General features: G+C 55.7%; 10 protein-coding genes across 10 annotated transcripts; 5 read left to right on the forward strand and 5 right to left on the reverse strand.

Annotated features, from left to right (window-relative positions):
- Positions 1–252: 252 nt before the first annotated feature.
- ColSpa_11755 (putative bifunctional amine oxidase) lies at positions 253–1,800 on the reverse strand (the record flags this gene model as incomplete). The annotated part of the gene is made up of 1 exon (XM_049277967.1): positions 253–1,800. One exon carries the CDS (start codon positions 1,798–1,800, stop codon positions 253–255), a length of 1,548 nt encoding a protein of 515 aa, XP_049133924.1.
- Positions 1,801–3,385: 1,585 nt separating this feature from the next.
- Positions 3,386–4,682, forward strand: ColSpa_11756 (endo-1,4-beta-xylanase 3; the record flags this gene model as incomplete). Its single annotated transcript, XM_049277968.1, has 4 exons — positions 3,386–3,895; positions 3,994–4,228; positions 4,300–4,502; positions 4,590–4,682. 4 exons carry the CDS (start codon positions 3,386–3,388, stop codon positions 4,680–4,682), a joined length of 1,041 nt encoding a protein of 346 aa, XP_049133925.1.
- A 779-nt stretch (positions 4,683–5,461) lies between these two features.
- Positions 5,462–6,473, reverse strand: ColSpa_11757 (RNA polymerase II subunit A C-terminal domain phosphatase; the record flags this gene model as incomplete). Its single annotated transcript, XM_049277969.1, has 2 exons — positions 5,462–6,255; positions 6,314–6,473. 2 exons carry the CDS (start codon positions 6,471–6,473, stop codon positions 5,462–5,464), a joined length of 954 nt encoding a protein of 317 aa, XP_049133926.1.
- Positions 6,474–7,158: 685 nt separating this feature from the next.
- On the forward strand, positions 7,159–7,772 carry ColSpa_11758 (calcium-binding mitochondrial carrier protein SCaMC-2; the record flags this gene model as incomplete). The annotated part of the gene is made up of 3 exons (XM_049277970.1): positions 7,159–7,321; positions 7,381–7,461; positions 7,561–7,772. The coding sequence occupies 3 exons, from the start codon at positions 7,159–7,161 to the stop codon at positions 7,770–7,772; spliced, it is 456 nt and encodes a 151-aa protein (XP_049133927.1).
- A 737-nt stretch (positions 7,773–8,509) lies between these two features.
- ColSpa_11759 (calcium-binding mitochondrial carrier SAL1) lies at positions 8,510–9,942 on the forward strand (the record flags this gene model as incomplete). Its single annotated transcript, XM_049277971.1, has 3 exons — positions 8,510–8,951; positions 9,070–9,235; positions 9,390–9,942. 3 exons carry the CDS (start codon positions 8,510–8,512, stop codon positions 9,940–9,942), a joined length of 1,161 nt encoding a protein of 386 aa, XP_049133928.1.
- A 1,950-nt stretch (positions 9,943–11,892) lies between these two features.
- Positions 11,893–14,503, forward strand: ColSpa_11760 (uncharacterized protein; the record flags this gene model as incomplete). The annotated part of the gene is made up of 2 exons (XM_049277972.1): positions 11,893–12,813; positions 12,863–14,503. 2 exons carry the CDS (start codon positions 11,893–11,895, stop codon positions 14,501–14,503), a joined length of 2,562 nt encoding a protein of 853 aa, XP_049133929.1.
- A 489-nt stretch (positions 14,504–14,992) lies between these two features.
- ColSpa_11761 (tRNA(Thr) (cytosine(32)-N(3))-methyltransferase) lies at positions 14,993–17,473 on the reverse strand (the record flags this gene model as incomplete). The annotated part of the gene is made up of 1 exon (XM_049277973.1): positions 14,993–17,473. One exon carries the CDS (start codon positions 17,471–17,473, stop codon positions 14,993–14,995), a length of 2,481 nt encoding a protein of 826 aa, XP_049133930.1.
- Positions 17,474–17,912: 439 nt separating this feature from the next.
- ColSpa_11762 (putative mitochondrial carrier) lies at positions 17,913–19,133 on the forward strand (the record flags this gene model as incomplete). The annotated part of the gene is made up of 2 exons (XM_049277974.1): positions 17,913–17,954; positions 18,153–19,133. The coding sequence occupies 2 exons, from the start codon at positions 17,913–17,915 to the stop codon at positions 19,131–19,133; spliced, it is 1,023 nt and encodes a 340-aa protein (XP_049133931.1).
- A 580-nt stretch (positions 19,134–19,713) lies between these two features.
- ColSpa_11763 (UBX domain-containing protein 1) lies at positions 19,714–23,137 on the reverse strand (the record flags this gene model as incomplete). The annotated part of the gene is made up of 6 exons (XM_049277975.1): positions 19,714–19,902; positions 19,952–21,153; positions 21,203–21,413; positions 21,464–22,715; positions 22,807–22,891; positions 23,104–23,137. The coding sequence occupies 6 exons, from the start codon at positions 23,135–23,137 to the stop codon at positions 19,714–19,716; spliced, it is 2,973 nt and encodes a 990-aa protein (XP_049133932.1).
- A 1,438-nt stretch (positions 23,138–24,575) lies between these two features.
- Positions 24,576–25,054, reverse strand: ColSpa_11764 (uncharacterized protein; the record flags this gene model as incomplete). The annotated part of the gene is made up of 2 exons (XM_049277976.1): positions 24,576–24,667; positions 24,787–25,054. 2 exons carry the CDS (start codon positions 25,052–25,054, stop codon positions 24,576–24,578), a joined length of 360 nt encoding a protein of 119 aa, XP_049133933.1.
- Positions 25,055–25,367: the final 313 nt, after the last annotated feature.

A 25,367-nucleotide genomic window follows, 5' to 3' on the forward strand; every position in this document is an offset into this window, starting at 1 on the left:
GCAAATAGCAGCATTAATCATTTCATTCATTAATCAGTCAAGGATTATTCGCTGAGCAGTATGGGTTTTCTCAACAGCAATATACAAGTAGCTACTCGTTTTCAGTGAGAAGGCATTGTGTAATATATTTCGAATCTATTTGAATGGCTACTGTGCAGCTCAAAGGCGCCCGGATCGCCCAGATGTAATAGGAACTGCGCAGCAAAGAGTCTGTTAACTCGGTAGAAATAGCCTAGAAGATTATAATCAGTATCATGCACTCGTGAAAGACTCAACCTTTACAGAACCACCGAGGGCCTTCGTCGCAAAGTTGAAGATGCCGTATCGGTAGCCCATGAAAAATGGCCAGTCATTGTTCAGAGTAAGCTGAGAACCGAACGAAACGAAGTTTGTGCCATCCAGGCTGTACGAGAATGAGCCCTTCTTCCCAGCACCTGGTTTAATGTCTGCAGTGGCACGAAGCCAGACACGTCGTTGGGAGATGGGCACGCTCGCAGCTTGGGAACCTGTTGACGCAGTGGCCCAGGTGCTCTGGACCATTGTGAGGCCGTTGTACATGACGATGGAGTAGGACGAGCCGGAGCGTGCAACGGCAATGTATGCAGAGTCTTGGCGCAATAGAGATAAGCCCACGCGGTCGCCATCAGCCATGTTGGTGAAGTCGATGACAACAGTGCCGACTCCAGTGGGGCCGTGAATACGTTTCGTCAACGTGTTACGAGCAGCATAAAGATCGCTTGTAACCGTCACCGTGCTCAGAGTTAGCCCACTAGCGACCTTGAACTTGGTTGTGTCGGGGTTGTGATTCCATTCCCAAGCCGGTTCGAGGGACGACCCGCTGAACGTATCGGTGCCGAGCGGTGATTGCACTGAGCGTTGTGTCGTTGGGTAAGGGTATGAAGTACCCCAGGCACCATTAGACAGGGTTACAGCCGGGAAGCCGTCGGAGCCCCAAGTAACCGGAGCAAGAACCGGGAGTCGACCACCCGGGTAACTGTCGATAAACGCCATGTAATACCATTTGCCATCCGGCGTGTCGACGAGGCTGCCTTGATGAGGATTTCCAGCTCCAGAAACGGGCGCGGCCACGCTTTGAACGAGAGCCTTAATGGTGTACGGACCCCAGGGGCTGCTGGCCTGGAGAACGTACTGGCTGCTCGCCGGCTTGGTGACAAAGATGTAATATTTGCCATTGCGTTTGTACATCCGGCTACCCTCCAAGGTCCCAATGCTGGACGGAGTCGAGTATACCACTTGCTTCTTTACTTCGGATAGACCATCGCTGGAGAGTTGTGCGACGCTCATTTGAGTGTTTCCATATGCTACGTACATTGTATCATCGTCGTCGATGAGCAGGCCTGCATCGTAGTAGCACGTGGCGATTTTAGCTTTCTGGGTCCATGGGCCTGTTGGCGATGAAGCGACGAAGACGTATGTAGCGGAATATTCAATGCACCCGATCCAGTACCATAATCCATTGCTCTTGCGGTACTTGAATGTAGAAGCGTATATGCCCTTGACGTAGGCTTGTTGACCTCCAGTTAAACTGTACTTTGTGCCCCAATTTAGTGATGGAACGGCATGGCTGAGGTACTCCCAGTTGACGAGATCGTACGAGCGCAGGATTGGGGCTCCCGGCGAATAGTGCATCGTCGACGCTGTGTAGTAGTAGGCATCGTTGACTCGAATAACCTCGTTGTCTGCAAGGTCCTCCCAGAGCACGGGGTTATTGAAATTCTGACCAAGAACCAAGGATGCAAAGCCTACGGCTGCAGTCAAGAAGTTACCAAGGACGACCATTTTCGCAGAAAGACTTACACCACTATTCAAGACTGACGAGAACGTGCAAATCGATAAAGTGAGTCAGATTGGGGAGTTGCCAAGATTTACAGTTCTTATACTACTCAGCAAAACAAAATTGAAGGCATATCGCATGACGATAATACATAGTGTTGAGCGATTCGTGGAAGATTGATTTCAATGACACCCGCTAACGGTCCGAAAGCCTCGGATAGGAATGGTTGTAGATGGCCAGTCTCGGAATACTGCGCATTTAACAGGCGCGGATTTGCCATGCTACATCATTCAGGGTTTCCGCAATTTCAATGAAACAATCAACATAAACATTCCCACAAGCTAGTCAGTCATTGAGTTTGCACGGCAGCAAATTTGCCGTGAATAGGGGGTCTTTATCGCCGCTTGACCTTACCTCGAACACAGAATGTATTCGATTCTATTAATATAATAGTCACAAGTTCAAGAGGTTAAACACTGGTATACGGTAACTGTGTTATATGTTCCAAGTTTATGTCCACAAAACAGTCGTTTTTACGAAGCATGCAACATTTGATAGCAGCGCTTAGACCAGGTAAGTGACCGTGTTATTGACCTTCGGAAAGCAAATATAATTGCAGACCAAAAACATGATTTTGTATGTCCATGTTTCAAAGGCTGCAAAAAGATGGCCGAGGATAACCAGCTAAGCTATGGACAACCACGGAAGCTTGAGTCTTCCTAAAAGAGATCAAGCAAGCAGAGCATCCTGTACTCAGAAGCTAACCGAATTTGTACAGCCTAGTCTCGGAGAAATGTGAGGGTTGACCGCGAAGGACGTAGTATCCGAAGAGTTCGTACTCGTAAAATCGCCCTGAAGACCTGCCAACTCGGTTAAAGTCTGAAAGAGTTTACCATGGCTGGCTTGCCTTGGCACGAGTTGGCGTAGCATGGACAGCAGCACGTGAGCGGATGAGGACTTCTTCTTTAAAGTCCTGGCGAATTGAGACCAAGGTACCCGAATCAGCTCATGAAAGCAGTTGCGTTATTGATGCGAAATTCGCTCCATGTTCACACCACGATGGACTGAAGCAGTCATATGAGAATCCTACGAAGTAGGTACGGTGGATTAGCCTAATTTCTAACCGCAGTAGATTCGTATCTTGTCGCTGAAAGTACAGCGTAGAGTAGCATAGTGGCAACAATATGTGAGACTAGCAAGTTCTTTGCGAGGGCAGCCGCCATCAACCTGCTGGAAAAAAGGCTGGCGGAAAGGCACCTATCACGCAACTCATTGTATGTCTGCGCTCCTGTCGCGCCAACAACAGTTGACAAAGCGCAATGTTTTTCGGCTTATGGCTTATGAATGTTAACGGAAGAAATGGCTCCGTGATTCTTACATCGCCTGCTTTCATACGCGATCCAATGAGACTTCTTCCAAGTTTTGTAGCTACCGTCCCAAGAAGACAACATGAAGTAGGTAGCGAAGAACATTGTCTTGATGGTACGCCTTGTTGATGGATATAAATACATAAGCGCCAGATGTGAATTAAATGCAACCCACTCAGTCTCCATTGAATTGTTGTATCAGCTCCCAGAAGATATAGTCATCATGAAGCTTCAACTCGCATTCCTCTTTGTGCAGCTAGCTGTAGCTCTGCCCACAGAATTGCTGAGCAGCGATGCTGAAATGACAGCCCGCAGCATCGACATCACGGAGCGAAGCTCAACCTTGGAAGATCGCCAGGCCGCTATTAGCATCGATCAGCGATTCAAGAATAAGGGCAAGGTCTACTTCGGAACTGCCACGGACCGCGCCTTGCTGCAGAGGGACAAGAACGCAGCAATCATCAAGGCCAACTTCGGTCAAGTCACGCCAGAGAACAGCATGAAGTGGCAATCTATCCAGCCGAACCAGGGTCAGTTCAACTGGGGCGACGCCGACTATCTCGTGGATTTCGCCACACAGAACGGCAAATCAGTCCGTGGCCACACTCTCGTCTGGCACTCCCAGCTTCCCACATGGGTTTCGAACATCCGTGATGCCAACACGTTACGGAGCGTGATCCAAACCCACGTGTCCACCGTCGTAGGACGCTACAAAGGTCGTATTCGCGCCTGGGTAAGTAAACCGAACTTTCCTCTTTGTGTCTCGTGGATTGTGTCAACGCTTTGAAACCAATTGAGTTGAGACAAGGATGGCTACTGACAGAACACAAGGACGTTGTCAATGAAATCTTCAACGAGGATGGCACCCTCCGCAGCTCAGTCTTTTCCAACGTGCTGGGTGAAGAGTTTGTCAAGATCGCGTTCCAAGCGGCCCGCGCCGCCGACCCCAACTGTCGCCTCTACATCAATGACTACAACCTAGATCGTGCCGGGGTCAGCAAGGTCAACTTGATGCGGTACTACGTCGATAAGTGGATTTCTGAGGGAGTCCCTATTGACGGCATTGGTACGTTGGGTGTTTGAAGACCTATAGTGTCGTCCCGGTTCCCATAAAGCTAACACTAATGCACCTGAAAGGTACTCAAACGCATCTCAGTGCTGGTATGGGTAGTGCTGTGCGTGGCGCCCTTGATCAACTCGCCTCAGCCAAAGTCACTGAAATCGCCATCACCGAGCTCGACATTGCGGGGGCACCCACTGCTGACTACAATGCCGTCGTCAGCGCCTGTTTGGCCGTCCCCAAGTGCTGGGGTATCACCGTATGGGGTGTTAGTGACAAGGTATGTGCAGATTGTGCTCATCTTCAGAACCTTACCAAGAATGGTGTTACTGCTATATTCAAAGGTTTATACTAACACCCCACTCAGGACTCGTGGAGAACGGGAGCGAACCCCCTCCTCTTCGATTCCAGCTTCAACCCCAAAGCGGCATACAACTCCATTGTCCAACTCCTTGGATGAAATGCGCTCTAGATGGACTTGGAGTGCCCAGCCATTTGCAGCATGCAAGAGCAGAATTTCAATCTGGGCATGCTTGTCTGTACTTTTCTTTAAGCGAAGGGAATGGTGCTCAATGCCAGTGTACCAAGGCGATACCATGCACATATTTGAAAACATGTAGAGATGTTTATTCTCCGCGTCCAGTTGCCTCATTGATGACATCCTCTTGTTCCGTATCTGAGCTTCATTTCCTAGAGGTTGAGGGCCATTCACTGAGGCTGGTAAGCATCTAGTGCTTGTTCCAGTATCTCTTGGTTGACCCAATGTGGTAAAAAAGCGTGTAACATTCCATTGCCTTGGAAAAGTCACTGCTTTGACTCAGACTCAGACAGGCCAAGAAGAGTTTGCGTCGGATGACCCATGTCTAGATCACTGCCCTGTTGACAAGGAAGTGACTAAAATTCTTCAGTTGAGTGCTGTGAATTCTTCGGTCATATGTGTCTCTCGCATATGCTCGACATGCAAAATTGTACATACTGTCGAAGGGTTGACTGTGCTTATTAGAGAGCATCGAACTTGCGAGCGAGCATTACCAATACTGTTGATCATCTCAATTTCTGTAATTTCGCGGACTCCATGCAACCTCTGTTGATTGGAGGTCGGCGAAACAGCCTCGGCGCTGCCAGCTTTACAAGACACAGCACCAGCCACAGATTCAACAAGCAATGATATTATGCTCATCGAACGCAATTATTTTAGCGGTGTTCATATGAGCGTGTAGCATAAAAACCATGGCCAATTTACTTGTCAAGGACCCTCGCTTTGACGAAGCGGTTGATTTGCTCCCGGGTAAGCTTGTCATTATACTGCTCATGACACTCGTAGAACGAGATCAGCTCCTGGGTGCAATCAACCATGGCGGCAATGTCCACATTGCTCTCCGCCAACCAGGCGCCATACCGCTGCACCCGGCCGAATCTGGCCTCCGGTTGTTTCTCCTTGTCGGATGGATTTGGCGTCCCTGGAGTGGGAGGCAGTCCTGGCACCCTCCCTTGGGCTTGGGCCAGCGCCGCACTCGCAGCAGCAATGCCCGCCGCCGTCGGTTGGTTCGAACCTGACATACTCGAGGAAGGTCGAAGGACCAGCACGAGTAGGATTGCGGTAAGTGCAACAGTGTGTGGCGGATACAGCAGGGGTAGATCCGTCATGTAGTGATCGTTGATGATCGACCAGCCCAGGTTCACGTCCTCCTGTGTCAGGTTCAGTTCCTGTTGATAGTTGTTCAGAGTTCGGTACGGCGCGTGGACAATGAGCTGGGAGCTCATCTCAGAAATCATAAAGAACTCGCACTCGCCGAGCTTCGAGGTATCGAGGCTAAGAAAGTCGGGCCATAATGATCGTGCTTCGCTGACGATCAACCGGATATGCTGTGGGCACTCTTCCATCTTGCAGGCCAGGTAAAGGGCAGTCGCAACCACCAGATAGGGGTTCGTTCGACGGATCTCGACTTTGGTATATAAGCGTTTGATGTAGACCTGTGCGGTGGCCATGGCTTGCTGTCGGATGACCATGCGTTTACCGAGACGGTTAACCTCTAAAGGTGAATGAAGTCAGCAACCGGACGGCGGACCTGGAACCCCACGTACACTCACGTTGATTAAAGAATATGGCCAGGTGCCGCGGTTGCGGGAGAGGGAACATCTGAACGAGCTCGGCATTCTCGTCTTCGAGTTTCTGGCGCACAGCTTGGAGTTCGTCTTTCGAGAAGAGCCAGAAACGACGCTGGGTCGATTCCCAGAAGTTGGCAGCCATGATGACCTCTCCCAAGCGCTCGCGGCAGAGTTTATGACATGATATGTGTTCGTAACACCTCTCCGATTGTCGTGGGTGGTCCGGGGAAGAGTAAGAGACAGCAAGGCTGAGTGGTGAAGTTGGCGTAACATGGTGGCTGGTGCACGGGAAAGCCAGGGATCAACCTGTGGCAAGTGCCATCTGATATCGATAAGACGGAAGATGTCCGGCTAAGGAAGGTTACCTTACGGGTGGACGGGAAAGCCAGGAAGTCAGAAACGAGCAGAAACAGCACTGAAGCTCATTGCTGGAGCACTGGAAGCTCCCGGAAGCAGTGCTAATTGGTCGCAGCTGATTGCCTCGCTTGTCTCATTAGTGGGACCCATGGAAACCGACCCCCCCATGTTGCCGAGCTTTTGACGCTGTGGCTTCGGTGCGAACCACTTGCGGCAGGCGGTTCTACTTTTTCTTGGTCGCTGCACCTCGCGATCCCTCCTACGTCAGTCCTTGTGACTTGCAGCATGCAAGTGTGTCGCGACAACACAACGCCTTCTTGAAGCCTTGTTTCCGCCATGTCTTCATGAGAGAGACACAACACACGACACACTCCACGATTTCTGCCGTACCCGCCGCCGCCGCCCTATGAATTCCGCGTTGAGCCCGAAACCTCGACTCTACAGCCCTGCGTCCTGATGCCGCCGCCGCCATGGGGGTAACAGAATGGGTTGCCGAGCGCCAGATGGAGGTGGACGAGTCGCAGAACCAGCGGGATAAAAGGGTTGAGGACCTCTGGAGGCAATTGGATCCTAATAGCTCGGGTCATTTGGACTTTAAGGGGTTGCAGAAGGGGTTGAAGAGGATCGATCACCGTCAGCATCAATCTTTGCCCGAAGCTCCCGTACGGTTTCGTGCTAACCTGGCGCTGTAGCCATGAAAAATGCGGACGACATGTTGCGAAAGATCATGACCGTCGTCGACACGAACGACGACGGCAAAATCCAATACGAAGGTGAGCTCCATCGTGGGAGTCGGGCTGAGGCTGGAGCTATCGGCTGGGTTCCCCTGTCTTGTATGCTGAGGGAATAGCTTCTGACGATGACATCCCTAGAGTTCCGCTACTTTGTCGAGCAGACCGAGAGGCAACTGATGATTCTGTTCCAGTCCATAGACAAGGACCACGATGGGCGACTTGACAAGACAGAGCTGCAGGAGGCATTTCGACGGGCTGGGCTTGTTGTGCCGATGCGCAAGCTCAGTTCCTTCTTTGGCGACATTGACATGAACAACGACGGCTACATTAGCTTCGAAGAGTGGCGGTAAGTATGGACATGTTCTTGGTCGCGTTGCTTGTTGTCGAGTTTTCTGCAAACTTTTTATCCATGTTCATGTCGGGGTAGATGGGTCTGTGATGACCATGTTGCTCAGGGGCATCGCAGCTGGTGATGCCCTCGGTGTAGCTCGGTGTGAGGAATCTGAATGAGGTGTGAAGCTAACCGTCACGATGCCTTGGCTCTGTCCAATTTTGTTTTCTGTCCGCGATTTCTTCTTGTTTCTCCGACAGCAGCAGATCCACTGACTAGACGACCGCCGTGCCCAGAGATTTTCTTTTATTTATGCCAACACAAAATGGCCACACACCCTTGAAGGCTGTTTTGGATTTCTATTCTTCCATCGTCACCCTCTCTGCTGAAGGTGACTCGATGGTATCGGAGGAGACACTTGAAGGCTTAGGTACGACCGGCTTCCTTCTGCAAACCCTCTTTGGATCCATTTTGAGGATCGCATCCCCTTCGGACCGTGAGCCCGACGCCACCACCGAGCCTCTCACCGACAAAGACGGCCGTCCCGTGGTTGTGGTTGTGTCTTCCCAGGAAGGAGCACCCTCGCCCCTTCCCGGCCTTGCGCAGCTGCCCGCTTGGTCAAAACAGCAACAACAAGATTCACCAAACAGCAGCAGCTCCACAGATTCTTCTTCAGCCTCACAACAGCAAATACCGTCCACGCAACCGATCGTATTGCCAATATCTCCCCCGGGCTATTCAGGTACCAGCGCCAACATGAACAATATGAACATGGAGGCAGCGGTGCTGCAGGCGTGCATCGAGGCCGCAGACGAGAAGCGCGCAGGCATCCTTCGAAGACTCCCCGGCGTCGGCACCTCTCAAGCGAACCAGGTCACAGGCAGCAGCTCCGAGCAAGGCTCCAGCTCCAGCTCAGATGCAACTGTAGCACCCAAGACCAAGAGATTGACTGACTTCGCTCCTGATCCAGGTTACTTTATCGCGGGTGCCGTCGCCGGAGGACTATCGCGAACTGCCACCGCTCCTCTCGATCGACTGAAGGTCTACCTGCTCGTCAACACTCGGGCAAGCACCGACACGGCGGCCAGTGCTCTTAAGCAAGGGCGTCCGCTGCTCGCCCTTCGCAACGCAGTCAGGCCTTTCAGTGATGCCGTCAAGGATCTCTGGAAGGCTGGTGGTATGAGGAGTCTGTTTGCAGGTATGTTCTTGGGCTGCTTTTCTTATGTTGAATTCTTGTTTTCCGGGGTTCCACAAGCGCCAAGAGGGTGTCTTGATGAGGGGAAAAGAGTGTTTGGGATGTTTGTTGACTAATCCAGGCAATGGACTCAATGTTATCAAGATCATGCCCGAGAGTGCCATCAAGTTCGGATCATATGAGGCTGCAAAGAGAACTCTCTCCAAGCTCGAGGGCCACAACGATCCCAGGCAGATCAACAGCTACTCGAAATTCGTCGCAGGTGGTGTTGCTGGCATGGTTGCTCAGTAAGTCATTCCTCAAATCCCATTGCTCATCATTTGTGGCTGTCAGTCACTGTCGCGCAGCTGTTTGTCCAAAGAACTTGTTGTTGTCCTTCCGTGTTTGCTTTGAGCCGCGGCTGTCCTCTTTGTCCCCCGTCCCGCTTCTGACGCTCCTCAGGTTCTGTGTATACCCGTTGGATACACTAAAGTTTCGCCTCCAGACGTCAACGGTCCAGGGCGGCCTCTCTGGAAACGCCTTGGTTCTCGATACTGCCAAGAAGATGTGGCAGGCTGGTGGTGTGCGCATTGCCTACCGCGGTGTCACCATGGGCCTGATGGGCATGTTCCCCTACAGTGCTATTGACATGGGCACATTCGAGTTTCTCAAAACCTCATATAAAAGATACATGTCGAAATACCGCGGCATCCACGAAGAAGACGCCAAGCCAGGCAACATTATGACTGGCATCATTGGCGCCACCAGCGGTGCTTTCGGAGCATCGGTGGTGTACCCCCTCAACGTCCTCCGTACTCGCCTCCAGACCCAAGGTACCGTCATGCACCCTGCGACCTACACAGGCATCGTGGATGTCGCACAGCAGACGCTCAAGAACGAGGGTATGCGGGGCATGTATAAAGGACTCACACCCAATCTGCTCAAAGTTGCTCCAGCATTGAGCATCACCTGGGTTGTGTACGAAAACACAAAGAAATTCCTTGGCTTGGAATAAGGAGAAAGGCTTGGAGTCAGGAAACAAGGGGTCGGAATCACTATAAATACTCGATTAACTATGAAGTGCCAGAGTGTGGCCTAAGGTTCCCTATTTGAACCATCGAGGAAGTATTGGAAGGGCGTTGGAGGGGTTGCCTATCGCCGGCCTAAGAAGAGCGGCCTGCCCATTTTTGTTACATAGCCGTCGTCAATGGCGTTTGGAAGACGTGGAGAGAGATACCAGAAGACTTTATTGATGCAGGGGCGGAAGGAACCGAGCTGGCGGTAGCTGCACGAGGATACTTTAGCTAGAGCCCCTCCATATATGTGCGCTCAATACAGACGAATGCCGGCATGTTAGCGGCCGACGTCTACGAGGATGTAATGCTTGGACAGTAGAGGCCATCGTGACTGTGACCACCTTATGACGATGGAGGTGGGGCGGTCTTTCATTAAGGTGTAATTCCAGTGACCCAAACTCAAAGAAGTTGATTAAGGAACAAGCTTGACAACGCTTGACAGGTTGGTTGCGCAGACCAGGACGAGGAATAGGACGTCGTCAGCCTGCCTTATGAAGAAGCTTACGTCGCGATCGTCGTCACCCCGCGTACCCCTCTAGTGGTGTCTCCGACCACCAAGAAGCTTGATTGATGGGCATTGCTCCAATCAATATGCAGAGAAACTTTTGTGACTCGTAACCCATGGGCAATCAACACAGACGCCCCGGTCGGAAGCGATAGCCGAAAGTCGGTGGACCATGGGGACTTTTGTCAGCGTAATATCGGGCAGACGATGCTCCACCTGCAGAGGGATTTTAGTGCTTCTTAGGCTTTGGCGAGTCTATGGCGCATAAACTTTCTGCTTGGCTTTTTTTTCTCCCCCTCTGTCTTTCTTATCATGTCGATTTGCGCCTCAATCTTGCCCACTGGTACCTCCAATGTTCATCCTTGCAAAGCAAAGGGACTTGTGTTGTAGGCTCGTCTTACATTCTCCACCGCAGCACCAATGAGTATCCAATTGGCTTTCATAGCGGCACCGCTTATCCCGTTATGCGTGCCTTCGTTAAGCAGCTTCCTATTTCGTTTGGGTGCGCAAGTGTGTCACGCAAGACAGTCAGGAAGTTACTGCAGAGTAGCAACTGGGGGGGCACAACGTCGTGTGCAAGTCTCAACGTGGTAGTCGAACAAGTCTCAGACACCGCCTTGGACCATGGTGTCGGTACGCGGTCTCATATCTTCCCTGATCGACAAGCTTACGACTCGCCCCTCTCTCTTGCGATATTGAAATCCTTCCGCCGTATCGGGCACGGGCACCGTGGGAATTGCGGTAGGTATCCACGTTTTCGGCGACCCGACTAGGACCCTTTTTCGAACGCAATTCCGTGGGTGGTTGGGTGACCGATGTCTTGCTCTCCCGCCTTCGTGTCGTCGGCCAGTGGGATTCCAATCTCTTCCCTAGTAGGCATCGCTTAAGCCGCAAGACTCATTCGGTTCCTTTCTCTCTTCTGTGTCACTTTCACCATCCATCCTCTCCCCGCTCCTTCCTGTCTCAACCAAGTGAACGCGCAAACTTCTTCGTGGCCCCAATTACTCCTCCCCCCAATCCTCCCAAGTCTTGCGACGATTGTATTGTGGTGACAAAGCACAATCTCTTCTAAGTGCCTCGCGTATTGGCAATTGTACTCCGCTGTGGCCAGCATTGCGCTGTGGGACCGAAGCCGTTACCTGGATTGTTTGACGCCGTTTCTCGGCATTAGTTCTTCCTGTCCACGACACTGCGCGTATCAGCCAAGTCCCCTTACGAACCAGGAACCGTCACTTCTTGACCGTTCTACCCTCTGAGGGTCCACGCCAGGGGCAGAAGCTCAAACATTAGGTGACCCAGCAATAGGAAACAGGAGGACACCAAACATCAGACGGAATCCAAGCAAAACAATAGCAGAGAGACCGAATTAGAAACAACCGCCGCCATGCCGGTCCCGTATTCTGACAATTTGTACTCGGCCGATGACTCCGACTATGACCAACTCCCGGACGACAACGACCTCGACGCCCACCTGTCACCTACTGACGGCTACTTCCAGAGCAGTACGTCTTCGTCAGCCGGAGGAATTTATCCTCCGCAACAGGAGCACTTCCACAGCCAAGACGACGTAACCGACGCGACGTTCCCTACGTCCGCTGGCGTGCCGCATGTACCTAACGTCCTCGTCCAGGACCCGTCGCTGCGTCTGCAAGAAGAGGGGCCCTCTACCACGTCCAAGAAAGATCGCGAAGCAAGAGAAGAGACAAGGTTAAACTCGCCGCCCGTAGGTAGGACCTCGTCACCCGCCGCACCTGCCGACGAGGACTACTATTACGACGGGGCCTCCACAGCCGACAGCGAGGCGACGCCATCACATACGACGACGACAACTGCGTACACCTACACCACCCCCCAAGCCTCCCAGAGCTCGTCGTCTTATACACCCTACGCGCCCTCCGCCGACGCTCCCCTACGTCCACCCCGGACTCACCCGAGGAGGAACCTTTACTCGCAAACAGCATCACTATTTCGTATCCCCAGAGAGGCACCTCCCGCGTACACGCCGTCACCGACATCACCACTGGCGTTATCCCCTACAGAGTTCAGGAACTATCAGACCTTCAGCAACAGAATGGGGGCGCCTGAGGAAGAGGCGCGCCTGCTGGGCCGCGACCCCGAGAGCATGGGCGACGGTTCCTACGACGACGACGATGACCCAAGGCCGTCGCCTTCATGGAAGGATAGAGCCTTCAAGAAGTTCCCCTGGGCATCGAGGCGGACGTTGAAGATGGCGCTCCTTGCCGCCTTGGTATTCTTCACCCTGTCAGGGTTTCTAAGCATGCTGGCCTCAACTGTCATAAACATGGTATGCATGACCTCGTCTTCACCTACTGCCCATAAGCTAACGCCGCCAGCCATCCGACAAGTCCCCTTCAACGCAGCCTTCAAAGGACTTCGACCCGGTTACCGGCTTGCCCATTAAGGACGGCCCCTCTCAACCCAGTGAACCATCCCCGCCAAGCCAGCCTGATCAACCCGACGCGCCTCAAAGTTCCCTCCCCTGGAAGCCTGCAAGCACGTGCCTGCAGTCGGAGTATCGTTTCGCCCCTAAAGTCTTCGACGTCTCCTTCAACCCAGACAAGACCCTGAGCATCCTCCAAGCTGTGGAGAGTAACGTGCCATCCCGTGGGTACCAACCCCAGGTCTCCGGCGACTTCGTCATTCGCCGCCAACAAGCCGGCAGCCCGGGCCCCTCCATCGATCTCGAGGTTGTCACCAATGACGAGGCCCTTGACGTCGGCGTTGAGTGGGACTCTGAACAGCAACAGCTCCTGATCAAGACCCCCCTGCGCGTCGAGTGGAACCGCTCGCTTCGTCCTTGCCTGGCCCTACGCGCAACCATCTGGGTACCAGAGAATGCAAAGCTGTCTCATCTCTACCTCGGCGCGATGAATCTCGACGTCAAGATCGTGGGTGACCTCTCCATCACCATCGAGAATGGCCTCGAGATCGGCACCATATCCGGCGATGTCCGCACCCCCGTGGAGCCCCCTAGCTCGTACCGCCTCAATTCACGCGACATTGTCGTCAAGACCATCTCCGGCGACATCACGGGCTGGTGGCCACTATATGACTCTCTCAAGATCAATTCCGACACGGGCGACATCACCGCGGGCGTCACCCCTCAACCAGTCCTCGAGTCCAAGCCCCGTTCTGCCGTTCTGGAGGTCACCACCATTTCGGGCGACATCAGCGTCAAGGAGCCCCTCAAAGAGGCTTCCCAAAGCAGCAAGCCCGACACCGTCATCCCGCCGCGCGACTACATCACCACGATCGACACCAAGTCAGGCGGCATTCGCGCCTGGGTCGCCTTCAGCTCCCTTGCTGTTGCCGAGACTCTCAGCGGCGACCTCGCTGCTGAGCTCCTGCCCGTGTTTAACATCAGCTTGCTGCAGTCCATCAGGGTGCCCGAGCTGCACACTAAGACCAAGAGCGGCAACGTTGCCGTCAAGATGCTGGAGCCCATTTGGGTTGAAATTGCGAACACCGACGGCGCGCCCGGGGGCGAGAAGCCGAGGGCCAACCCTGACGACCCCGTCGACATCCCTACTAATCCTCTGCCTATGCCCAACATCCCTAAGATCCCTCGCATGCCGGGTGCCCCATTCATCCCAGGCGTCGGGAACCCGTACAGACGCATCCCTGCCCTGGCCGGTAGATTGGCCGACGCATGGCCCGTTAGACGCTCCTCAGTCGACGCTTCAACCCAAACCGAAGAGCGCGCTATCTCGATCAATGCCCAGCCGCCGATGCGCCACCTCAAGTCCACCCACGGCACTATCAGCGGAAGCATGGAAATCCGCTACCCGGGCTCCTGGGAGGGCACCGTCACGGCTGAGTCAACCAGCGGCAAGATTGATATTAGCGGCAACGGCGTCAATGTCGACAGCAGGACAAATTGGCCCAAGACCGTCTATGCGCACAAAGGCCAAGCCTGGGCTTGTGACGCCTCGCTAGGCAGTGTCTCTGGTGACCAGTATCTCATCATCGGCTAGGACAACCAGTTTGTATAGGTGGGGGTAAATCGGCAAAGGAAATCTCTAGGAAAAGGGCAAGAGAGTGGAACTAATGATATGAATGCATCCAGATATGCGGGAAATATGTGGATGGAGATCACGCTGTCATGTGTGACGAGGAGGGAAGCCAAGAACGGAATGGATAAAGGATATATATACCTGTCGTTACGAGATTCGAACTGGCTTTTGAGAATTACGGCGTTGGGAAGAAACTTATCGACGATGGGCGAGTTTCATCAATACATGTTTATAGCACAGTACCGGCGAGGAAGCACAACCTCGAATTCCCTTATTTCAATATACAAGAATATCACCTTGACATCACGAAACCCTCGGCTCACCTCGTGGATCTTTGAGATAAATGTGATTCTTTCCCCCGCAGAGACATCTTGATTCTTGTGAAAAGCCATTTTTCTAAGTTGTACAGGGGTATCTAACGCTGGACCGTCCCGACCTCGACTTCGAGCCTCAAACCACAACCCTTTTGCCTCTCCCTCCCCTCCTTCCACCCCTTATCCTCTCCCTCCGAATCCCGCTAATCCGCCTCCTCACCCTCTGCTCCGCAATTCCCTCCTGCAACACCTTGTTCCTCTGCACCGCAGCTCCGCCATCCGCCGCCCTTGGAGCCCTCTCATCTTTGCCCCTTGCAGCGACGTCGCTGCCGACGGTGCTGTCCAAGAGGTCCATGTCCACCTTCCGGTACCGGAACTCGTACTGCACCCACCTCTCCAATCCGGGCAAGCATATCCCCAAGGTCGGCAGCGCGAGCATCCGTAGCACCTCTTCGCCCGTCTCCTCGTCGCGGTTGACGGCATATAGCGCGGGGAGGGTGTATCGTACTTTGCCCGGCGCGAACCGCTTCAGGATCCCTTCAAGGCGCGCTCTGCCGTCGTCGGCGGCGGTAGTCTTTGCGCTGCTTGCGCCACCAGTGACACCTATCCTGACACTGCCGCTGTTGCCGGACTCTTCAGGCGGAGTGGGGGTAGCAGGAGGAGCAGCGGGAGCCTCACCTCCGCCTAGCGCCTCTCGGAAAGCCTTGCCATGAACCGGCGCGAACGGCGCGACCCGGAACACAGCCTTTACCCGCCCCCTGACCCGTACCCAGAACCGCCCGTCCCAGAGCTGGAACTGGCGCCACGAGTACCACCGCCTCGACTGAGACACGGGGAGGGGCAGCGGCTGGCGGTGCAGCTGCACGAGCCTCTCCTTCCCCACCACTACACGCTCCCCAGTGCCGCTATCATCGTTCTTGTTGACCGACTGCCACTTTGTGGGCGGGAACGTCGGGTACCGCCGCTGGGTCAGGTTCGTCGTTGTCGTGAACGTGAACTCGGGAAGCGGGTGCAGCGAGGGGTACGGCTCGTGGACGAGATACCACTTGTTGGGCCCGATGGGGAGGAAGAGGACCGAAGCCTGGTTGAAGGCCTTTGGCGAGTTCGAGGTGTTGCTGTTGTCGGAAGGCTCCGCGAGCGCGGGGAAGAGCCTCCCGACCACGGGCTGCAGCGACGAAAGCTGCGGCGGGTTTCGGTCGGGCGAGACGAAGGAGACGAGCTTGCGCACGATCAACGCCGCGATGAGCCGTCTATGCACAAGCCGCAGCTCCCGTCTCGCATCATCGTACGCCGACCTCCTCTTCCTCCGTGTTTGGCCGGGGACCCCCATCTCAGGGAGCCGGACGACAAGCGTCCCGACATTCGGCTCAAACTTGGCCCTCACACCCCTTCGAATCCACCGCTCGGCCTCCCACTCCTGCCCCTTCACTCTGGCATCGCACCGTGCTGCCAGTCTCAAAATGTTCTCCTTGCGCAGCGCCTCGGGCAGCGCGTGCTCGCGCACCATGTGCCGTACCGCGTTCCGCATCGTCAGCGTGCGGTCCTTGTTCGTCGCGTCCTCGAACCAGCGGATGTTGTTTGCCTCGCACGTTGCCACAAGTCTGTCCTTGCTGAACTCCAGCAGCGGCCGGTAGATCATGATGCCCGCGTCCTCGACACGGATTTGCGGCATGTTCCTCGCGGCAGCCGCGGCCGCAGCGGCCCTCGTCTTGGCTGACGCCGAGCTCGCCGCGTAAAACAGCGCATCACTGCCCTCGTCGTCGCCGACGTAGGGGCTCTCGTGCCACCCGACCTGCAGGCCCGCCCTCAGCTCCGCTCCATATAGATCCAGGTCCAGCTCCGACCACATCTCCCTCCGCATCGACTTCCAGGCCCTCCTCGGCAGGCGGAAACTGATGTGCGGCATCCGCATCAGCTGGTCGTCGACGTGTCCGCTCTCGTAGACCCCGTGCATGTCGTAGCACTCGGGGATGTTCGCCGCCTTCGAGATGCCCCTCAGCCCGCGGCTCCCGTGTCCCGCGAGCAACCTCATCAGCACAGTCTCGTACTGGTCATCCTGGTGGTGCGCAAGGAAGAGGCTCTCGATGTGCATCCTATGACACAGCAGGCCGAGCCTCCGATACCGCGCCCTGCGCGCGATGCTCTCCACGTTCGGCATCGCCGCCGGGTCCCCCTCGATCCCCTCCGCCTTCCAGTTCACCCTGTCCATCTGCGGCTTCACGTGCCGGAGGTTCTTCAGCTCCTTCACCACGGCCAGCGCCTCCTCGCCGCTGCCTTCCCTCAGGCCGTGGTCGATGACGACGGCCGAGATCTTGGTCAGCGGGTTGTCGACGATGCGCATGAGCGGGTTGGTCTCGCGGAGCTGGTTGAATAGGAACGCGAGTGCCATGGAGTCGACGCCGCCCGAGATGGCGAGCCCGATGCGCCGCGGCTGCAACATACGGGCGTGTGGGAACCGGGGAGGGGTGGCGGCGCGGACGGCATCGAAGAACTCGAGGAAGCCTATGGGCTTCGGCACCGGGTGGAGGAACTGGTGGGTTGTTGCGGCGGCAGTCCTTGCTGCTGCGGCGGCAGCTGCTGCGGTCGCGGTCGCGAGCGGGGGGTTGGTGAGGCCCATTCCATCGTGTGGTGGCCGGTCGCAGCTGTCGGGTTGTGTGTGTTTTGTGAGTGCCTCGCACAGCTCGCTGGACTTTGTTGGAGCTCGGCGGGATCAAAAGGTGTACAATTGGCGAATCAGTGAGGCTCGGAAGCCACACCGTTGGGCGGTAACGAAAGGATAAAAAAAAGATGGAGCTTCGGTTTTCCGGCCGCCCACCCGCACATCCCCGGAGCTCTCATCAAGCTCGGGCCTTTCGGAGGAAAGATTTCCCAACTGTAGGTAGCTCCTTCACGCCCCCGCGCTAGACGGTCCAGGTCGTCGCTATTTTCCCACCGAGGCCTCGGCGAGTCGGAGCTCCAACGCAGGACCCCTGCTATATATATTTTTTCTTACGTACAGGGGGTGTGCGGGCGAGTAACCGATCGTAGCTCCGATATCTACATAGTAATACCTCACGATGTCTATGCCTATCCACACACACATTCCCTCTTTCTCCCGCGTAGCGCAAATGATCACTTCGTCGTCATAACACCCAGGCTCCGGCCTTTCACTCCTTTCCATTACTCAGCCCGCGCCAATTGAGCCTGGCTAGTCTCTCTGCCAAACAACCCTCACCGTCCACCTCAATCGCCGGCGCATCCTCGAGCACGCGACCAAAACTTGGTGCAAATCTCGACCTCGACACCTCCCGATCTAGACCCCGAACCCCCTCGTAGCACGAATCGACAAACCCCTACCTCACAATGTCCTCCTCCTCCAACACCCCTTCACAACAGCCCTGCTCGCAGGCGGCATCGCCGGCACGACGGTCGACCTCTCCCTCTTCCCCCTCGACACCCTCAAGACCCGCCTCCAGTCCTCCGCCGGCTTCTTCCCCTCGGGCGGCTTCACCGGCATCTACCGCGGCATCGGCTCCGCCGTCATCGGTTCCGCCCCGGGCGCTGCCTTCTTCTTCTGCACCTACGAGGGCTCCAAGTCCCTCATCTCGGCCCGCCTCGCCTCCCTCTCCTCCGCCTCCTCCGTCCCCGGCACACCAAAGGCCAGCTGGGTCGACCCGGTCTCGCACATGCTGGCCGCCTCTCTCGGCGAGATCGCCGCCTGCGCCGTCCGAGTCCCCACCGAGGTCGTCAAGCAGCGCGCCCAGGCCGGCCAGCACGGCGGCTCCTCCCTGCTCGCCTTCCGCTCCATCCTCGCCCAGTACAACACCCCCGCGGGCCTGGCCGGCGTCTGGCGCGAGCTCTACCGCGGCTGGTCCATCACCGTCCTCCGCGAGGTCCCCTTCACCATCATCCAGTTCCCCCTCTGGGAGCGCCTCAAGCGCTGGGGCCGCGAGCGCAAGCAGAACAAGAACTGGAAGCTCGACGTCGACGGCTCCGGCGCCGCCGCGAAGCAGACCGAGTACGAGGTCAGCGCCGTCGAGAGCGCGCTGTACGGCAGCGTCGCCGGCGCCGCGGCCGCCGGCATCACGACGCCGCTCGACGTGCTCAAGACGAGGGTCATGCTGAGCCAGCAAAAGGAGAAGATTGGCGACGTGCTGAGGACGATATACAAGGAGCACGGCGTCCGGCCCTTCTTCGCGGGTATTGGGCCGAGGGTCATGTGGATCAGCATCGGCGGCGCCATCTTCCTCGGCAGTTACCAGTTCGCGTCCAACACCCTGACAGGCGCAGTGCTGTGATCATCTACGGAGGAGTTGAGAGTGGAAGGAAGACAGGACGCGCACCTGCGTACTTGCGTAGAAGCATGATATGCAACGACATGAATGAGGGCAGCCGGCGGCGCAAAAAAGGAAAGAATCTGTATTGGAGGCCCTCATCTGCCCCCCGCTGTATAAATATGCTCAAGCACCCAGCCAGATAGATGCGCTGCGCTTGACAACTTTTCCGCTATGTACATTACTGAAAACGCCATAATACCCATACTGATAGAAGTTATAGGCCGCTTCACTCATATTTCTTGGTGAGCGTCACTGTACGCGAGCCGATTGTCCATGTGTACTTCACAGACACTAAGCCGCCATTGTACCAGTCGTATTCCCTGGTTGGCCGCATGCTGTTGGCCATGCGAGCCTATCGCGAAGCCGGAGGCGGTGGTGTTATCGACAAAGCCGTCGGCATGGTGATTTGCGATGGAGCCCGTTGCAGGTACTTTTGTTGGTCTGTCATGTTGACCACACCAATGACGTTGAATCTGCCCGCCTGAGAACGTCGCGCTCGCACACGTGACCTTAGTCGCCGCAACCAACTAGACAGTCGAGACTATACTGTCGCTTGGGGAGGCGTCGCGGTGCCTTGCGAGGGCGCCGTCTCAGATTCCGCAGCCGGAGGCTTAGGCGGCGGGTTTGGAATCTCCTTGCGGCCGTTCGCCTTGTAGTGAAGTTGGACGTCGTTGCCGCCCTTCCAAATGTGGGCTCGCAGGGTCGCAAGTGTCATGGTGATTGGAAGCAGCTATTCAAGTCAGTACAGAGCCCGCGAGGCGCAAATTGAGCCAACTCACCTGTTCGTTGCAGTACAATTCCAAGTACTCGTGAGGTAGGAGCGCATCCGGCTCCGGGTTTTCGGGCTGAGGGTCGATTCGCTCAGCAACGTAGGCCAGGATCTTCTTGACGCGCAACATCCTGTTAGCGTTGAGACGGCTGTTGCCGTCTGTTGTTGCAATGTCGGGCAAGCTGTTCTGCCACGGCTGGAGCACGAAGGAGACCTTGACGGGTTCCTTGAAAGGAATCTGGTTCTGGAGCAGAACCTCGCCCAACCACATAGGGCCACGCTGTTCGATAATGTCTGCGCCCTTTCCAACAGTCTCCACCGTGCCTTGGTAGATGTTGGCGCTGCCACCAGTCGTCTCCTCCTGGAGAACGACCTTTGTACCGGGCGGCAGCTTGAGCACCGGCGTATCGTTTGCCAAGCTTGGGGTGACCTTTGTCTCGATAAGCTTGTCGGGGTTCTCAGTCAATGACTTGTCGTAGTCGTTGCGAATCTTCTGGATGGCGCCCAGGAAACTGTCATCAACCTCCTTCTCGTGTGTCGACGACGCCTCGGACTCCTCAGCCTTCTCGTCCACCACAGCAGGCTTCTCCGGAGCGGTCGTCGAAGCAGATCTCCCAATCTTCTTACTGCCAAAAGACATGCCCATGTTCATGCGGAACTTTTTGCCGAATGGCGTGCTAGGTGACTTTCCATTTGTGGCATCCTTGTCTTTCTCTTTTTCCTTATCCTTGTCTTTGCCTGTGTCGGCGTTGGCCTTGGAGTCAGCGGCAGTTGTCTGCTCGGCAGGCGTCGCCGGCGCAGCCGTGGGTTTCGAAGCACCCTCAATGGGCCCGATGGCACTGGTGAAATAATCCTCCTTCTCACTCGAAGGCCGGCTGAACTGAGATGACTTGTTATCGAGCGGACTAGATGGCGTCGCCACTCCTTCGGGCACATCGTGAAGCTTGCCAGACGGGCCTGGGGTCGCCAGTCCGATGGCCATACCGGGCGTCATAGGGTGGTGGGAACCGTTGGCGCGCGGGGTCGTTCCCGAGTTCTCTTCCCAAGAGCCGCCTTCAGGGATGGTTATTGATGACGGGGGGTTCGCACGGCTTGCAGCCAGTCTCCGTTCTACGGACTCGTTGAGCGACAGACGATATGCCTCGTCTCTCTTGATTTCTTCGTCGATCAGGCCAGCAAAAAGATAGCGAAGAACCCATTTCCCAAGGTTGACTAGGATCGTTTTAGTGAGTGCTTCAAATGAGTAGTGTGTGAATCGTACTCCTCTGGTCTTCCCGGAACTCTACCGGCTCCTCCAACTCCAGGTCGTCTGCATACATTTCTGCGTCGAAGCAGTTGAACGGCTCGAGGACGACGGTCAGACTTCCAGAACTGATATCGATGGAGCACCATGGGGCTACTGCCTCAACGGTGTTGACTTCTGGCTCAACATCCTCGAGATGCCTCTTGGCAAACTTTTGAATTGGTTGACACTGCAGTTGTCAGCTGCTGCTTTTGCAGTCACTTACACAAACCGACATACCTTGATGAGATCCCACATGAGGACATCGCCGGCCGTGTCTAGCGTCAAGACTCTCCTCCTATCGTTCAAAAGCCTGTGCTTGACCAGACCAAACTGGCCCTCAATCGTCTCCTCGGGGTTCTGGTTGATAGGCTCAGTTCCTTGAGGGATGTGGTTCCCAGTAGCAGGGGGTGATTCCGGACCAGGGTTAGTCTGGACGGGGAATGCTGCTGTGTTGGAGATTCTCAAGATGGACCTGGGAGAGATCTCCTTCTTTGGAGAGTTTGCGGGTGGCGGGTTCGACGGCTGCCTAGGTCTCGAAGCCGTGGACGCTGCGCGCTGGCGCTGGAAAGCCTCGGGAAGCTGTAGATTAGGCCCCGTGTCTACGTTGGACCAACGGTTGATGGACGAGGTGTTGGTCGCCGTCCAAATGTAGTCGCCGGCGGCCACGACCTTGCTGATAGAGTGAGACTCGTGGGCGACGGCAACTGAGAGTCCCTCGTCCATGTCTTCCTGGCTTCCTCGCACGTCCGTCTTGACCACGAAACCAGATCGGTCACTGCTGTAAAAGGTGCCCAGCTCGGGGTCGTCCGAGAAGAGCGACCAGACGCTGTCCTCGTGCATGGTGAACGTGTACATGCAACGACCAGCCGTGACACTCCAGAGCTTGATGGTGTGGTCAGAGCTGGCGGTCAGGACCTTGTCGCCCGCCTCGTTGAGCAGGACGCCTCGCACGTTGTCCGTGTGACCGACGAACTTGGTGACCCTCTTGCCGGAACGGGGGTCCCATAGGCGCACGACGGACTCGGGGCCGCCGTTGGCCATGATGTTGTGGCCGACGCTCAGGGCATAGACGGAGCCTTTCTCAGCAATTTCGTCTCCCTGGGTGTCAATCTCGAGAGTCTTGCCCCCTCCATTCAGGTCCCACAGGTATATCTTGCGGTCGAAGCCACCGGAAGCGACCCAGTTGACGGAGCCGCCAGGCGGGGTCGCAACACACTTGACGTAGTCGGCGTGCTCTCCGATCGTCGCGGCGATGTCGTTCGTCTCGGAATGTGGGCGCCAGACCTTGACAGTCAGGTCGTTCGAGGCCGTGACGACGGCCGAGTTGTTGTTGGCGAGGACAATGTCGTTGATCCAGGCCATGTGCGCCTGGGTCTGGGAGCGGAAGGTGGTCTTGGTCTTCGGGTCGGCGGGGGGCGCGCTGCCGCCGCCCTGGAGGTTGAGGTTGAGGTCCCATGCGCAAATGTAGCCATCGCGGGCTCCCGAATATCTGTGTGCAGGCAGGGCATGTTAGCGACGGTGGGCGCGCGGGGGAGAGCGGCAGCGGGCTCGGGATCTCGTGTATGTCTCGGGGACCTTACAGGATGGCGTTATCCTTGTCGACGGCGAGGCCATTGACGCCTAGCCTGTGGCCGCCGCCTTGGGACCCAGCGGGAAGCTCGAGGACTGCGGCACAGGACGGTTAGCAACTGGATACCGAGGGCTTTCAAGGAACACTGCAGGCAGGGTCCGAGTCTTTCGATGGAAGCTGAGGTTCGTGTAGCTCGACCGGGTGGACGTGCGGGGTTGCGTCGTCGGCCTCAGCCAACATGCGACGGGGAGCGCAGCAGCAGCAGCAGCACACGACCACCAACGAGGGCGGCACGGAACAGACTCACCATAGCTGATCCTCTGGCGCGCCTTCTTAGCCATTTCGAGCGGTAGCGCGGGGGCTCGATTATAGATTACGCATGCGAGAGTGAAACAATGCAATAAGAATGGCGAGATGCAATGCTAAGGCAGGAACAGAAGAATGGAAAAGCAATTGTATTCTGAGAGGCGCGCGCCGGTCGGTGATGCTTGGAAGAACTGGTGTGTGGTGGCTGTGGTCGGGCTAAAGGTCCGTGGTATGGGGCACGGAGATGGAGAGAGGGCGAGGGAGCACTGGTCAAGGTATGATGATGTATGTAGTGTATGGGGTGGATTGGACGGGCCAGACACACCAGACGGGGCGGGAAGATGGGGTCAGCGAGGCTAAAGGGTGTCGTCGCCTGCACCTGTTCCTGTTGGTGTTGGAGCTGGCGCAATCCAATGCGTTGGAAGGATGGATCCTGGGATCCATCACTGCCACCTGAGGTCGGGGTAGGGTAAGGTAGGTGTAGGTTGCTGGACAGGGCCACGAGGTGGATAAGGCGGGCAGGGTGTCAAAACAGGCATGGCAGGCACGCAGGGTATCATGGATCTACTTCCACTTCTTGCCTAGACAGTCCGCAGAGGTGTGTAGCTCTAGAGGTGTGTGTAGTGCAGAGGTGTTTTGATGAGAGATTGTCCTGCTTCGAGGCTAATTGAGTTCATTGGCATCGTCCATCGTCTCTTCGGGGAACCCACACCCGGCCTATTGGAAGAGGCCTCTTCCTCACGTATCACTGGCATCAACTCAAACGGGACGAACACTGAAAGTCTGAATCCCGGGTATGCATTTCCATTTCTCCATGCGCCTGGTGTAATTACGCAGTCCTTGACTCTAGACCAGGACCCCTCCCGTCTGACAGACGCCAGACGCCAGACGGTTCAAAGTGGCACATGGCCCAATTCACTAGCGCTCCAAGGTGTCATGCGTCTGAATTACGAGAACTGCAGGCTGGACCCTCTCTCTGAAGAATCTCGTCTTCCTCGGACTGGTGCTGGGAGCTAAGAGCACCACCACCACCACCAAAAAAAATATGTCTTGCCAGGAACTTCTGGAAGGTTGCAAAATCCCAGTGGCTGGGGTTGAATCCCGCAGGCCGCCAATCGAGGTCGTGCGAACCTCATCCAACCAACCAAACCCCCAAAAAGCATGGACCGCCGATCCCCCTCCCCTCCCCCTCGGTGCTCTTTCCCCCACAGTCTTTGCGCTTTGCCTGCACAACTCTGCGCTCTCGTTGATTAGCCGATGTCATTTGTCTGGTCGCTGACCGTCTGCCCCACGCGTCCGTGTCGGTGTCGCATTCGCATCCGTCATCTTGCATCTTGCGGACCGGATATCCAACGCCGTAAACTCCCTCCTCCACCGGTCCGTTTCCTGTCGTCTGTAATGTTTGCTGTATCCTGCAGCGGGTATCATGTGTTTTTGACGACATTCCAGCAAGTATCCGTGAGAGTTTTCCTCTCACTTGCCCATGTCCAACGGCTTCGACGCGGCGACAAGCTGCTCCAATCCAAGAATGCTCGTCCTGACACCTGCCGCTGTGTTTGTACCCTCTGGAGCCTGTTGAGCGCCTAGATTGCCACCATCATGAGTTTCAGTCCTGAAATCCATCCACCTTCTAGACAGCCGAAGCCTGTCGACGCCACCGCCGCCGCATCAGAGCAAAACTCACCCCTTTCCAAAGCCTTCAGCTCCCTCTCTCTCCCCATACACGCCCGGCACCGACCATTCACAGGCCTCGTCGCTATCTTGGCTCTCTCGTTGCACATTGGGTCCGGGACCTCCCACGGTGGGACGTCGGGCAGGTGAAGGGTTCTATCGAGGGTGAGGCCGTGGGAGGGCAGGTTCGGCATACTGCCCCGAGCTGAGGCGCATTTGAAGATGTTTTGATACTGCTTGTGCATGCAGTCCTTGTGCAGGGTGTAGATGTAGGTGCACATTGTGGCGGTTGTCTTTGCTTTCACTCCGGAAGTGAAAACGAATTAGGTAGGGGATAAGGAAAGCCTAGGTGGTAGGCTGATGCGGTGATGCGTCTGAATCTCCTCGCTGGAAGTGTTGTCGGAAAAGGCAAGTGAGCTGATCGTTTGCTCGTCTGATAGTGAGAAAAGTGAACCTGTATGTGACGAGCGGCTCATTATTCACAATAGAGATTGTCTCTTTGTCAGTCTTGAACGCAAAAGGAAAGAAGCAAGGCAAAGCAGTCAAACTGCAAATGTTGACAGCCAAAAACCTTTGGCAAGGTGTTGCCGAAGC

Source organism: Colletotrichum spaethianum (genome assembly GCF_022836535.1).
Source record: "Colletotrichum spaethianum MAFF 239500 DNA, contig50, whole genome shotgun sequence".
NCBI classification, from domain to species: domain Eukaryota; kingdom Fungi; phylum Ascomycota; class Sordariomycetes; order Glomerellales; family Glomerellaceae; genus Colletotrichum; species Colletotrichum spaethianum.